This window comes from Microtus oregoni, unplaced genomic scaffold, assembly GCF_018167655.1.
Source record: "Microtus oregoni isolate MIOR12 unplaced genomic scaffold, Mior012 000265F_ref0000455, whole genome shotgun sequence".
NCBI lineage: Eukaryota > Metazoa > Chordata > Mammalia > Rodentia > Cricetidae > Microtus > Microtus oregoni.
In genome coordinates, this window is record NW_024544938.1 from 80,037 (window position 1) to 94,513 (window position 14,477).

The following is a 14,477-nucleotide window of genomic DNA, read 5'->3' on the forward strand; positions in this document are numbered from 1 at the left end:
CTCTCACACACACATGCAGATTCTCTCTCTCACACACATGCAGATTCTCTCTCTCTCACACACACACATGCAGATTCTCTCTCTCACACACACACACATGCAGATTCTCTCTCTCACACACACATACTCTCTCTCTCTCACACACACACATGCAGATTCTCTCTCACATACACACATGCAGATTCTCTCTCTCACACACATGCAGATTCTCTCTCTCTCACACACATGCAGATTCTTTCTCTCTCACACACACATGCAGATTCTCTCTCTCACACACACATGCAGATTCTCTCTCTCACACATGCAGATTCTCTCTCTCTCACACACACACACATGCAGATTCTCTCTCTCACACACACATGCAGATTCTCTCTCTCACACACACACACATGCAGATTCTCTCTCTCACACACACATGCAGATTCTCTCTCTCACACACACACATGCAGATTCTCTCTCACACACACATGCAGATTCTCTCTCACACACACACACATGCAGATTCTCTCTCACACACACACATGCAGATTCTCTCTCTCTCACACACACACATGCAGATTCTCTCTCTCTCACACACACATGCAGTTTCTCTCTCTCATATCCAGATTCTCACTCCCCCTCTCTCACATACACACTATAATAATTAATTTTAATTTTTCAAAGTAGCACTGCCAACAACCCAAAATGCTAGGAAACTAGAACAAAGGTTGACAGATTATGGGATGTGCGTATGTGTATTTGAGCAGCAGTCAAAGGCCTGCTTGGTCACAAGAGTGTGGAAAAGGCAGGATAAGAGTAAGGTGTGAAAAAAACAATCCATGAGGCACATGAGAGCAGGAAACCAAACCTTGAGTGCAAGTCAGCAGAGGTGTTGGAGCTGCACATGCACATCGTGTTTGTGGGACAATGAAGACCAGAAAGGGGGAAAAGTCACCCCAGGAAGGCCAGATAATCTGCATCCACTCTCTGTCTCTCAGTCTCCCCTTCATATGTCCCTCCTGCCATATTCCCCAGTCATACCTCTCCTGCTCCCTACCCCACAGCCGCTCCATCTTTAGGCTCAAATTTGGGAGAGGCACTGCCTACATGTGTGGTCACAGGCATGCTACAGAAGGCCCCTTTTCCTCCCTCCTATCTTACCTCTCTCTCCCAGTTCTCCTTCTCTGCACTCATCCCTTTCCTCTACTTCTCTTTTCTTCTTGAGACAGGGTCTCACTATACAGCCATTTCTTCCTCTACAGTAAAACTGCAATCCACTCCAATCGCACAGGCCAGCAAGAGCTGCTCTCTTACCTTATGTTCAAACTCCTCCTGACGTTTCTGGACATCCTTACAATAGCTCTCCATGGTCCTGTGCCTTTGTCGCTCTTGCTCCCGGGCAACCTGTTGCTTCTCCCTCATCTCGTCAACCTGAGAAACAAACACATACTGTGACTGGAGCTGAGTAGGTCTGCTGTCCAGAGGCAGGAAGGAGTGGGGATACAAGAACAGGACAGTCAGGAGAACAAGAATATTTGAGAAAAAAGACAGAGAAACTAAGGAATGGAGAGTGGAAAAAAAATTAAAAGAAGAGCTGGGCGTAGTGGCACACAGCTGTAAATCCAGCACCTTGAGAGATTGAAGCAGGAGAATTGCCATTAGGTCAAGGCCAGCCAGGACAACACAGTGAACTCTAGGCCACCAGAACTATACAGCAAACCAGTCTCAAAAAACAAAAAGGGGGGCTAATAAGGTAGCTCCTTGGGTAAAAAGTCTTGCCACACAAGCCTGACCCCCTGAGTTCAATCTCTAGAACATATGGTGACGGAGAAAACTGACTGCCACAAGCTGTCCTCGGATCGCTACAGATCTCACCATGCTGGTGGGAGGGGCAGCCGCACTTGACCGCTCCCACCGCTCCCTCCACCACAAATAAAAAAAGAAAAAAGGCATATGTTTTAAACTACTAAAAATCGGAAAGAATAAAAGAAAAATAAAAAGATTACCTGGGAAGCAGAGAGAGAAGCATTCTAAAACGGAAAACACTTAAGTCCAAACAAGGACAAGGTCATAGGCTGTACCAGCTGCTACAATGGCAAACACCTGTAGCCCAGCTCCTCAGGGTTGGAGGGGGAAAGATCATGAGCCTAGGCATTCAAGACCAGCCTGGGCAACAATGCAAGACCCTGCCTCAACCAACCAACAAAACAGAACAAAAGCAGCAAGAAACTGCACAGGACTAATCACAGAGGAAGGCAACAGCCAAGAAGGGGAGAGTTCAAAGTCCAAATGAGAGGGCTTTAAGGGAAGCATGGTCTCAAATGTGCCAGAGGGTGTGCAGAGGGAGGCCAGCAGCAGAGGTTTGAGTGGAACACTGAGAACATCAGCCAGGCAGCAATGAACTGGGAGGGAGAACAAGGCGAGCAAACGTAAAACTTAAAAGCACTATCAATGTAACTCGGCTCACTTTCCCAAGCCCAACCACAAGAGCATCAAGAAGCCCCGCCCTTCCGCACAACACTTATGCAGCTCGGACACTCAAACCAGGCCATCGCCAAGACAAAAGGCTCACCCTTTTCTTCTTTAATTCGGCCTCTCGGCTGGCATGATCATTACCGTGAACAACCTGGGGAGCAGAGGGTGGTCGGGGTGCCGCTTTCTTCCCATTCTGCCGTGCAGGCCAGTTAGCAAACAAGAAAAAAAAATTGAGCCGTTAATGAATCCACAGAAATCTGAGGAGCAGGGAATATTGTCAGGATGGGGGTTCTCTCCAGAAATCTGCTCATCTAGCAAGGGCAAGACACTTCTCCAATAGCCAGGTAAGGACTGGCAGGAAATGGAGGGGACAGAAGCAGCCAAGACAATTGCTCAATGCCAAAGGGAACCCTTTCCTGACAAATAGCTCCCAAAATGAAGTCTTGGGGCCCAGAGTACCAAGAGCTGAGAACTTGGGGGCTGAGGATATGTGGCTCAGTGGTAGATCACTTGTCTGGTATGCTCAAGGCCCTGAATTTGATACCAAAATATACAGGGATGGCAATAACCCCTAATAAGTAACCCAAGCACAAAGCAGTAGATAGCTTTTGGAAGGAACTTCATATATGCAGGTGACAGTTGCAGCCATGAGTGGGAGATAAAGCCAGATGTGTTTATCCCAATGAGGGGGGCTTTGTCCAGACTCACCCGATAACTACTGACCTGACCCAACAATGCACATACTTCACCTGAAGGTAAGGCCCACTTACCTTCTTACAGCCTTTGGAACCTTTACCTGGTTTTTTGTTCTCTGTAAGAAGAGAGAGAAGAAAAACAAGAGTTATCACCCACCTACCCAATGTTTTGAGTTTGAAGCAGCCTCGTCTACAGAGCAAGTTCCAGGACAGCCAGGACTACACTAAGAAACCCTTGTCTCAACAAACCAAAAAAAAAAAAAAAAAGAAAGAAAGAAAGAGAAAAGCTTTACATGTACAAGTATGCAAATAAAATTTCCCAACAAACAAAAGAAAAGCAGGCTCTGAAAACAACAGAAAAACCACTACAGCTGACAAAGAAGTCAGTACAGTTGACAGAGAAGCCAGTATGGTTAACAGAGAAGCCACCATGGTTGAGGAGTTATGTCTCTCATCCAAAACACTTTTCATCAGAAGAGTTTTAGATTTTGATTTTTCTAGTTTGGAATGTTTACATACAAACAATGAGATATCATGAGAGAAGAGTTGCAGATGTGGCTCACTCGCACAAAGCCCTGGGTTCTTTATCTAACACCACAAAAATAACCGGTAAGGTGATGCACATCTGTAATATCAGCGCTTAGGAGGTGGAGGCAGAAGAAGTAGAAATTCAGCCGGGCGGTGGTGGCGCACGCCTTTAATCCCAGCACTTGGGAGGCAGAGGTAGGCAGATCTCTGTGAGTTCGAGACCAGCCTGGTCTACAAGAGCTAGTTCCAGGACAGGCTCCAAAACCACAGAGAAACCCTGTCTCGAAAAACCAAAAAAAAAAAAAGTAGAAATTCAGGGTTACTCATTGGCTAATACAGTAAACTCAAGACCAGTCTGGGCTAATCTTTGGGGAAGTGAGCCAAGTTAAACTATAAAATTAATTTATGTTTCACATATACCTTAAACACAAAAACCAAAGTTAATTTTCAATAATTTTGTGCACATAACAAAATTTCAAAGTATAGAATTTCTTGAGACATCATATGGGCATGCCAAAAGTTTCAAGGTTAAAGCATTAGATTAGGATATTCAATAAGTCCTGGGGTGTAGTAATAGGAGCGGCGGGGCTGCGTCCCCAGCACCCCGGCCGCCTGGCTAGCTTATGCCCTGAAATAACAACACACAAATTGTATTCTTTTAAACACTGCTTGGCACATTATATCTAGCCTCTTCTCCGCTAATTCTCACATATTAATTTAGCCCATTTCTAATCATCTGTGTTGCACCCCCAAGGTGCACTTACCGAGAAGATTCTAGCCTACGTCCATCCTGGGTGGGAGCTTCATCACATGTGTCTCAGAGAGCAGAGCTATCACGTGTCTGCCAGGGAGAGGGGAGCATGGCGTCTCTGAGCTCACTTCCTCTTCCTCCCAGCATTCTATTCTGTTTACTCCACCCACCTATGTTTTAACCTATCAGGGCCAAGCAGTTTCTTTATTGCTTAACCAATGAAATCAACAGATTGATATATGACACTCCCACATCACTGGGGAAAGGGACTGACCATGTCCCAAGCCAAAATCCTCTATCTGATCACTGTTATGTAAAAGTATTTCCTTTCTGGCAAAACTACTGCCAAAAACTAAACCTAACAGGCTATGGCAGAAAATGTATTCAACATGTTCCAGGCCCAAGTGAGCATGGGGGAGGAAGAGGAGGAAAAGGGGAGGAGTAGAAGATAAAAAACCAAAATTAAATCAGAATAAAGGCTGCAAAGCAAAGAAAACAAAATACAGCTAAACAGGAAATTGCTTAAAACTTATTAATAGACCTAAGAAAATTGGTGATGTAGCTTAGAACTATAACTTAAAACCAAGAAGAATAACGTAAGGAACTAGTGCAGTTCTAAGACATCAATTTCAATAAACTCCAAGAATCGAGAGATGGACACTGGAAAACCAAATGCATAAAATGTGCTACAAACTGGGCGGTGGTGGCGCACGCCTTTAATCCCAGCACTCGGGAGGCAGACGCAGGTGGATCTCTGTGAGTTCGAGACCAGCCTGGTCTACAAGAGCTAGTTCCAGGACAGGAACCAAAGCTACAGAGAAACCCTGTCTCGGAAAACCAAAAAAAAAAAAAAAAAAAAAAAAAAAGTGCTACAAGTCTCACTCTGAATGGGTAGGATTAAAAAAGGTATTATTTAACTTTGGTAGCACAATGGAGAAAGACAAGTTTAATCATGCTATTAGTTTAGCAAAAAGTAGGAAGTAAGAGAAAATAATAAATGCATGTGATAGTAGATGTTTGACCAGAATATAGTTGCCATAACAAATGTGAATGTAGCAAATTTCCCTGGGGGGAGGGGATGAAAACAAAGTCTCATAATGTAGCCCAGGCTGGTCTTGAACTTGTAGCAATCTTCCTGCCTCAGCCTCCCAAGTGGTGGGAATACAGGAGTGAGCTACCAAGCCCAGGCAATTTCCCTGTTTGAAAACAACAAACTAGAACTCAGGTCTCCCTCACTTCTAAAGCACTTAGTTGCAACAAAAGGAATGTGACAGCTAGAATGAACTAGGTCTCAGTATTTTTACCCAACAATTTCCATCTCCCTAACTGCCTTGGTGGCAGAGCCCTGGCACTGATGCCGGCATGCAATGAAAGAAAAGACATCACTCAAAAAGGACAGCATTTTCTTCAAAGAAGAGAAGGAAGAGTGGGAAGAGATAGTCACTCCTCAGCACTGCGACACTCGGGAGCCTCTGGTCACTCACTGGCTTTACTACAGTTCCTAAGGAAGAGCATCTACCACTTTGTAGCTGGCAGGCAGGTCAAAGTTCTTATTCTGAATGTTGAAGACCTGTTTTTGTTTTACAGAGAGGAGTCATGCTGGGCAGTGGTGGCACATGCCTTTGATCCCAGCACTTGGGAGGCAGAGGCAGGCTCTACCCAGTAACTGGAGCTGTCGTAATAAGGGGAGCGGTGGGGCTGCGTCCCCAGCACCCCGGCCGCCTGGCTAGCTTATGCTCCGAAATAACAACACACAAACTGTATTCATTTAAACACTGCTTGGCCCATTTCTATCTAGCCTCTTCTAGGCTAATTCTCACATATTAATTTAGCCCATTTCTAATCATGTGTGTAGCACTGCTAGGTGTGCTTACCGGGAAGATTCTAGCCTACGTCCATCCTGGGTCGGAGCTTCATCGATCGCTCCTGCCCAGGCAAGGGGAGCATGACGTCTCTGCTACAGAGAGCAGAGCTGTCGAGTCTGTCCAGGAGAGGGGAGCATGGCTCTGAGTTCACTTCCCTCTTCCTCCCAGCATTCTGTTCTGTTTAATCCTCCCACCCATGTTTTAACCTATCAGGGCCAAGCAGTTTCTTTATTGCTTAACCAATGAAATCAACAGATTGATATATGACACTCCCACATCATGGAGCTGCATGATTTTAAAAAAAATTTAGTTTCTAAGGCCCATTGCCTGCATCTACTAACATCTAGGCCTGAAATCATCAACTCTCCCATCACCCCATAATTTACCTCTCACCTCCCGTAGTCCTGGACCCAAATGGCCCTGGTATACACATAGCTGCAGTGACTTCATTTGTGTGCTCCCTCCTCTCCCCTGGCATCTAACTTACCTTGATGGCCTCTGGAACACCTGTACAGAGAGGACCAGCACTCTCAGATGCCTTGAGCCTCCTGCCCTTGGTCTCAACTCTCCCAATCACAAAGCTTTACTTTTAAGATTTTTCAAAAGATGATGCTCTTTCTGGCACATTAATCTTAAAACCAGAAGGTACAGCTAGATGTCCCTCACTCACCCTTGTCAGACTGGAATCATATGTGCCCTCTCGTTAAAAAGGAAAAAATAGAATAAAATCCCTGCTACTCTTCCGGGGTCCCTATCATTCCGCTGGGTCTGTTCTTCATTTACTGAAATGCACAGGTCATAGCTTTGCTCTCCGAACAATTTCAGTCACCATCCACTTGGAGGTCACCAGGTAGCCCTTCCAATAACCTGGGTTTCCCACTTCCTTGATATCCTCACCACTAAGGATCTCCACTCCATCTCATCCATTCATGTGACTACACTGAAGGGGACACCATCTACAGTGTCCTGGACTTTGCAAAGTAACCTCAGACAGCACTTTCCCATCTGCAGGTTTATGTGTCCAATCTCCCAGATACACAAACCTTTTACTCATTGCTTATTCATCCAGCCACATCGTGTCCAGCTCCTTTCCCCTGTGTCGCACAACCGGGATACCTCTGCTCGTGCTTATTAATCAACTGCCCAGCAAGCAGGCTACTTCAAGGTTATAAACCTTGGCCACCAACATTTGCAATTTTAAATTTTGGGGTTTGGGACTTTGAGTTTCTGAGATAGGGTCTCACTTCTTATCCCAGACTGGAGTCAAACTCCCAGCAATCCTCCTGTTTCAGCATCCCAAGTGGTAGGAGTACAGATATTAAACTCCATAGCCAACTAATAGCTTGCTTTTTCACTTTGCATGAAGGTGTGGATGGGATGCATGTGCTGACATGTTGTGTCTGCAAGTGTGGGGCACATGTGGCTGTGGAGGCCCAAAGTTCACCACGCGTGTCTTCTTCAATTGCTCTCGAAGGGTCTCTCCATTGAGCCCAGAGCTCACTAATTTGGCTAGCCTTACCTAGCCAGCTTGCCCCTGGGGACTGCTGTCTCTGCCTCTGGAGTTCAGGGATAACAAGGGGCTGCCATGCCTACCCAGTTTCTACGTGGGTCCCAGGGATATGAACTCTAGATTCCATGCTTACACGGAACATACTTTATCCAATAAGCCATCCCTCCAGTCTAGATTTTTTTTTTCTTTTTTGAGAAGCATCTCAATATGCAACTCAGGTTGACCTAAAACTTGCAGAAATCCTGCTTCTGTCTCCAGCAAGCTGGATCAAAGGTGAGAATCACCAGGCCTTGTTACTGTAAACTTTTTAAATAATAAAACACAACCCCCTTTAAATAACCATTCTAAACTGTTCAACTAAAATATGTGATGGTAGACTCAGTTATAGATCACTTACCTAGCACACACAAGGTCCTAAGTTTTGATACCCAAAACCACAGAAAATGTACCTAAATATTCTATAAAATTCCCCTGCAGGGTGTGGTAGCTCACGCCTGTAATCTCAGCCCTTGAGAGGCAGGGACAGGAGAACTGCTCCAAGTCCCAAGCTATTTACATTGTGAGTTGGGGCTGACTGAGCTACTGAGTGAAGTCCTACCTCAATAAAAACATTGAGAATTAAAAAAAGAAGCTGGGCAGTAGAGCCAGGGCTACCCAGAGAAAACCTGCATCAAAAAAAAAAAAATAAAATATACTAAGGGAGAGGAGATGATCAAGTCCTGAAGGCTAAAGGACCAGCAATGTGTCCACACGGTCTGTTTCAGTTAAAAAAAAAAATCTAACATTTAGATATTAGGCAGCGTGGTGGCAGCATCTTTTAAGGAGTTAAACTCCAAGGATCAAGAGTCTGAATGTTGGCAGAATGCTATATAATCTAAAATGGCTTAAATCGCCTATGTAATTAAGACTGGCCTTGAATTTGCAAAGTTCTCCTATTTTTGTCTCCTGAGTGCTAGGAATTTAAGTATGCATAATCATAACCAATGAGGCTGGCCTAGAACTCAGGTGTCTCTCTCTCTCTCTCTCTCTCTCTCTCTCTCTCTCTCTCTCTCTCTCTCTCTGCTGAGATTAAAGGTGTAAAATTTCTAATCCAATACTTGTTACACAGTTGGCTCTGTATACCTATGGGTGATACATCTACAGACTCAATTAACTGTGAAACAGTAACTGCATCTAGGGGCCAGCAAGATGGCTCAGTGGGTAAAGAAACTTGCCACTACGCTTGATGATTTGAGTTCGATCCCCGGGGCCCACATGGTAAAAGGAAGGAACTCACTCCTGAAAGTTGTCCTCCGACCTTCACGCATGTGCCATGGCATGCACATGCACAATGGACATAAATGAATTTTTAAAGAAACTGTTTCTGTACTGGGTATTATTTGTCATCATTTCCTAAACAAGTCTACATATGATTTGCATGGTATTAGATTATTACGATAACCTGGAAATGTTCTAAAATACAGGCGAAGATATGTGTAGACTAGATGCAAATACTATGCTATGTTACAGAAGGGGCTTGAACATTCACTAATTTTCTATCTGCCAGAAAATAGTCTCCAAGCCGGGCGGTGGTGGCACACGCCTTTAACCCCAGCTCTCGGGAGGCAGAGGCAGGCGGATCTCTGTGAGTTCGAGACCAGCCTGGTCTACAGAGCTAGTTCCAGGACAGGCTCCAAAGCCACAGAGAAACCCTGTCTCGAAAAACCAAAAAAAAAAAAAAAGAAGAAGAAAAGAAAATAGTCTCCTATGGAAATGGAGAAATGATTGTACTTACAGAAAGTGCTTACAAAGGGCCAGGCACTGTTCTAACCATTCTGTCTCTTTAAATTCATTAATTCTTCATAATTCCAGATCCTCAGGAGACTAGGATAACAGGATGCCTTGGGCCCAGTATTTGAGGCCATTCTGAGAAATACTGCAAAGCACACTCTTGGGGCTAGCAAGATGGTTCAGTGGGTAAAAGGATGCTTATCCTCAAGCCTAAGGACTTAAATTCAATCCCCTTGGCTAACAGGGAGAGAACTGACTCGCACAAGTTGTCTCTGACCTCCACACATATCCCAAACCATAGAAGTGCACACATACATGCATATATACATACACACATAAACAGATGAATAAAGTTTTTAATCCTATTCTGAGCATGATTTCATAAACCTATAACCGAAGGACTAAGGAAATGGAAACAGGAAGATTAGAAATTCTAGGTCGCTCCCCCAGTCCACAAAGATGACCCTGCCTAAGGCCCTAAGCAATAGGGGGAGGGGGCATCTTGACTTGCCCTGTACTCAGACTGATGAATACCTTAAATGTCACCACAGAACCTTCATCCAGCCACTGATGGAAACAGAGGCAGAGACCGGCATCAGAGCACTGGACTGAGCTCCCAAAGTCCAGATGAGGAGTGGGAGGAGTGAGAATATGAGCAAAGAGGTCAAGACCATGATGGGGACACCCACTGAAACAGTCTACCTGAGCTGATGGGTACACTGGGAAGGAACAAGCATAGGACCAAACTAGTCTCTCTGAATGAGGGTGACAGTTGTATTGCTGGGGCAGACTGTGGGGCCACTGGCAGTGGAACCTACTGCATGTATTGGTTTTTTGGAAACCTATTTTCTTTGGATGGATACCTTGCTCAGTCTAGATATAGTAGGGAGGGCCTTGAACCTTCCAAAAAGCAGTGTGCCTTACCTTCTCTGGGGATTAGATGAGGGTGGGGTGGGAAGGTGTGTGGAGAGAATGGGAGGAGGGGAGGGATTAGGAACTAGGACTGTTTTTTTAATTAAAAAAAAAAAGAAATTCAAGGTCGCCGGGTAGTGGCAGCTTGCACCTTTAAATGTAGCACTCTAGAGGCTTATATAAGTGATTTCTGTGAGTTCAAGGCCAGCCTGGCCTATAAAGAGAGTTCCAGGACAGCCTTGGGGGCAGTTAAACAAAGAAACCCTGTTGGGGGGGGGGCGCTCAAGGTCATCCTTAACTACGTTAGGGAGTTTGAGGCCAGCTTGATCTAAGCGAGACTTTGACTCAAAAAGAAATTCCTCTTGACAGGTGTGGTGCCTCCTGACAGCAATTCAGGGATGGAGTCAGACAGAAAGATGACAAATTCAAAGCCAGCACAGGCTACCTGGAAAGACCCTATATGTCAAAACAAATAAAATGCCCAAAACAATATGATATATATATATATATATATATATATATATATATATATATATATATATATATATGTGTGTGTGTGTGTGTGTGTGTGTGTGTGTGAATTATATAGAGAGAGACATTATACTTAATGACCACTGTGTTGCAGATACGGAAAGTGGAATTAAGTGGCTTGGCCAAAACTATACAGCTAAGAAAAAAGGAGGGGAGACTGAAACTCAATGGGGCTTCTGCACACAACCAATACAACTTATGATATCAATTAAAAGACAGAAGCTATGAAGACAGACGCTGGGGCCTATTATGCAGCATCATAGATCAATTACTGCTGTTTACCTCAGATTCAGTCACTTACCTTGCTGAGCCTCCATGTTATCATCTGTAAAATGACAATGAGGAAAAAGGAAAAACTACCTTCCAAGAAATTATGAGAATGCCAAAGGTACCATCTACAAAAGACTCAGACTGGCGAGCAGGGTCATACCGAGTAATTTTTAAGTTGTGAGCCGAGCATGGCAGCACATCACATTCCTACAGCCCCAATACTTGTGAGGCTGATGCAGGATGACAAAGGAGCTTGAGGCTAGTCTCAAAAAAAAAAAAAACAAAAACAAAAAAACACAAAACCAAAACCAAAACCAAACAAAAAAAAAAAACCATATGTGATAGAACATGTAATTTCAGCATTTGGGAGGTACAGGCAGGAGGATCAAGAGTTCAAGACCAGCCTCAGCTACACAGCAAATTCAAGACCAACTTCAAAATATATAAACAAGTAAAAACAGCAAAGTTCTTGCAAAACACCACAAATACTGAATGCACAGGCTTGGGAGAGGGTGGCAGAGGAGACTCACTGTGTCTAAGCTTCATCATGGTGATAAGATGAGCTTGGAATAAAGGCAGCAACTTGAGGAAGGCAGACCTAGGAAACACAATTCCCTTTTAAGACCCTTAAAGGCAAAATAAAATGCCACAGAACATAATCAGGAAGCCCTACCAACTGGAAAGTCAGGAGAATGGGCTATACTGGACCTAGGGCCTGATACAGCTGAGTACACCCGAGGAAGGGGTATTGTATTATACGACTCTAAGAGAAGCAGATCAGAACCTCTCTTTCTGGATGGAGTTCATGCCTCCAATACGTTGAATGGGATACCTGTAGTGTCATATCCTAGGTAAAAGACTAGTGCTAAACCCCTCCACACTGGGAGAAGAGCAGATACTTGTTTTTTCATGAAAAGACATGCTAGTGTGTTTTTTCAAAGGGGGCTTCTGTGTGCCACCTACCATTAGAGAGGTGGAAAAAAACAAATCCCTAGAGAAATAGGTTCTCAGAATTCTTACTTATGTCTGCATAGGTTGAGGTCAATGCCAAATCTCAGGATGTGGGGTGGAGGATCTCAGCTCCATATGTGGCTGGGGTCTGCACCCTGGCAATAGAAAGTACCTCTCTTCTTGGGTCACTGAACAAAGAAACCAATACAGTGGTCATGTGTGTCGCCACTGCTACATGGGAGAGCACTGGTCCAGGCACTGAACTATGGGAAAAGGTAGACCTAGGTCTCTTTTCTCATCAGTCAATGAGGAGCGAGGCTGCTGCTATGCTTATTTCCTGCAGCTCTGAATGAGCAGGGTTCGCACACCTTTGCCCCATGGAGGCCATTCTGAATCCTTCCATAGGTGGTGTACCGGAATGGTGTCTGTACATTTCATGTGGGTTAAAGTCAGCAGTATATATTAGTAGTGAAAGGAATAGGGCTTCTGGTTCTCTGTATGGCTAAGAAATAGGAAGGCATAAGGCCATGCCATTATAAACTATGACGTCACTATCTGTCAAGGCTAAATGGGGGTGTGATCTGCACCTCTACTGCTCAGATGTCTCTCTCTTGGCAATTTGGTGATTATATATCATTTGGAGGGTGGAGTCTATCTACCTCAAAAGGGGGGAGAATAAATCTGAGTCTCTCATGCTGAGGTCTCCTTAAGAGGCACAACATCCTCTCAATGGACTAAAGTCTATTCCCATGTACTGAGCCAGTTTAGGGGTGGGCCTTTACAAAAATCAATAAAATAGCCATTATTTATGGGGTAGATATGGTGTCTGAGGAGTCTCCAGTGCCATGGGGGAGGGGCAAGTCTGTGTGGTCGTCCATCGGCTTGTGTCTAACCATTTTGATATTCAGGCTGACGGTGTCGATTGGTCACTCTGCAGGGGAAGGGTAGACACAAGAAGGGCAAGTCTCTACATCAGATCTCTCCCTTCTAGACAGTACACATTTCTGAGCGCCTCTATACCAGTATGGAGGTGGTCAAGGAGATGCCTCGATGAAGATCTGTGCCTTAATAAGCCAGGAGAATCTGTACTGTTCAGCCTTGTATTGGAAATTATTTTCTTATAGGGCAGGGATGACGTCACCACCACCATTTGATGGATTGACACCTATCTACAAATTACGCAATCCAAATAGGAACGTAATAGATCTGCTCCAACATGGAAGGGGGCGTCTGTCTACAGGAAAGCAATGGCAGTAATGCGAAATGACGCCAAATATCCTGAAAGGAAGAAGGCAACCGACATTTTGTCTCATGCGTATGATCTGCCTCTCTACATGACCAGGATGCATCTTGGTAGCCTCTCTGTGGCCGCCAGAATGCAGTTCAGCGCATCTCCACACATGGAGCTATCCATATCCCTTTTCCGGGCCCTTCAACCCCAGAAGCAAGCCAGCTTCTATTCCACCTCTCTATTCCAGGATGGCGAGCATCTCTGGTTTCATCTTTAAAAAACCATCCTCACTGCACTACTGGCTAGGTGAGCGCTCGCCACGGAAAAAAAAAGAGAGCGTAGTCTCTTACCTGCACTTCTGGCAGAGCCTCCGAGAGCTGCTGGAAGAACAACGACGCCAGACAAGGACCACGCAGCAAGGATCCGCCCGGATTTCCGGATCTCAGCCCAGCGCGTTGCTCCGCCTGCTTTTCTTACTGCATGGAGGCGGAGTTTCGAGATCATTGCTGCTCTGCGCAATCCCGCTCCATCTCCCACGCTGGCCCCGCCTCCTGGCTGCCCGTGGGTAAAGAAATAGCGAAGAGAGAGGCGGGAGCCGGGCAATGGTGAAGGCGGGGAAGTGGGGGGGGGGGCATGGAATGCGTGTGTGTGCCCGGCGATGGCGGTGTGTGGGTGTATGTGTGTGTGTGTGTATGTACTCGTGTGGCCACAAAAGCTATTTGTAAAAAGGACTCTTTTTAGGATACATATTATCCAGTCTCAGTCACTAAAGTATTCACTGGCATCGTTTGAAGAGGGTAGGGGGCAATCATTTGTCCTCCTGGAAGATGGCGATGGCGACAAGCCGGGTGCGGGAAAATGGCCGCCGGAATCACGTGTCTGCCTGGACGAGTCTTTCCCACCTGAAGGGACTTAGCTGTTCTCAGCGCCATTCTAGTCTCAGAGGCTCACCTGGAGCAGGACCCGAAACTATCGGGATTTTCATTCACCGGTTCATTCACCCTTCTCC

At 45.2% G+C, this 14,477-nt stretch overlaps 1 protein-coding gene across 1 annotated transcript in view; it reads right to left on the reverse strand.

Moving 5' to 3' along the window:
* LOC121445660 (guanine nucleotide-binding protein-like 3-like protein) overlaps positions 1–13,956 on the reverse strand; it is a 37,872-nt gene extending 23,916 nt beyond the window's left edge. Inside the window, exons 1-5 of the mRNA XM_041647803.1 lie at positions 13,819–13,956; positions 11,817–11,884; positions 3,225–3,265; positions 2,552–2,647; positions 1,294–1,410 (exon numbers count right to left, since the gene is read on the reverse strand). Coding sequence (XP_041503737.1) covers positions 1,294–1,410; positions 2,552–2,647; positions 3,225–3,265; positions 11,817–11,835 — 273 coding nt within the window. The 5' untranslated portion in view covers positions 11,836–11,884; positions 13,819–13,956. The remainder of the gene's footprint in view (positions 1–1,293; positions 1,411–2,551; positions 2,648–3,224; positions 3,266–11,816; positions 11,885–13,818) is intronic.
* Between the last annotated feature and the right edge of the window lie 521 nt (positions 13,957–14,477).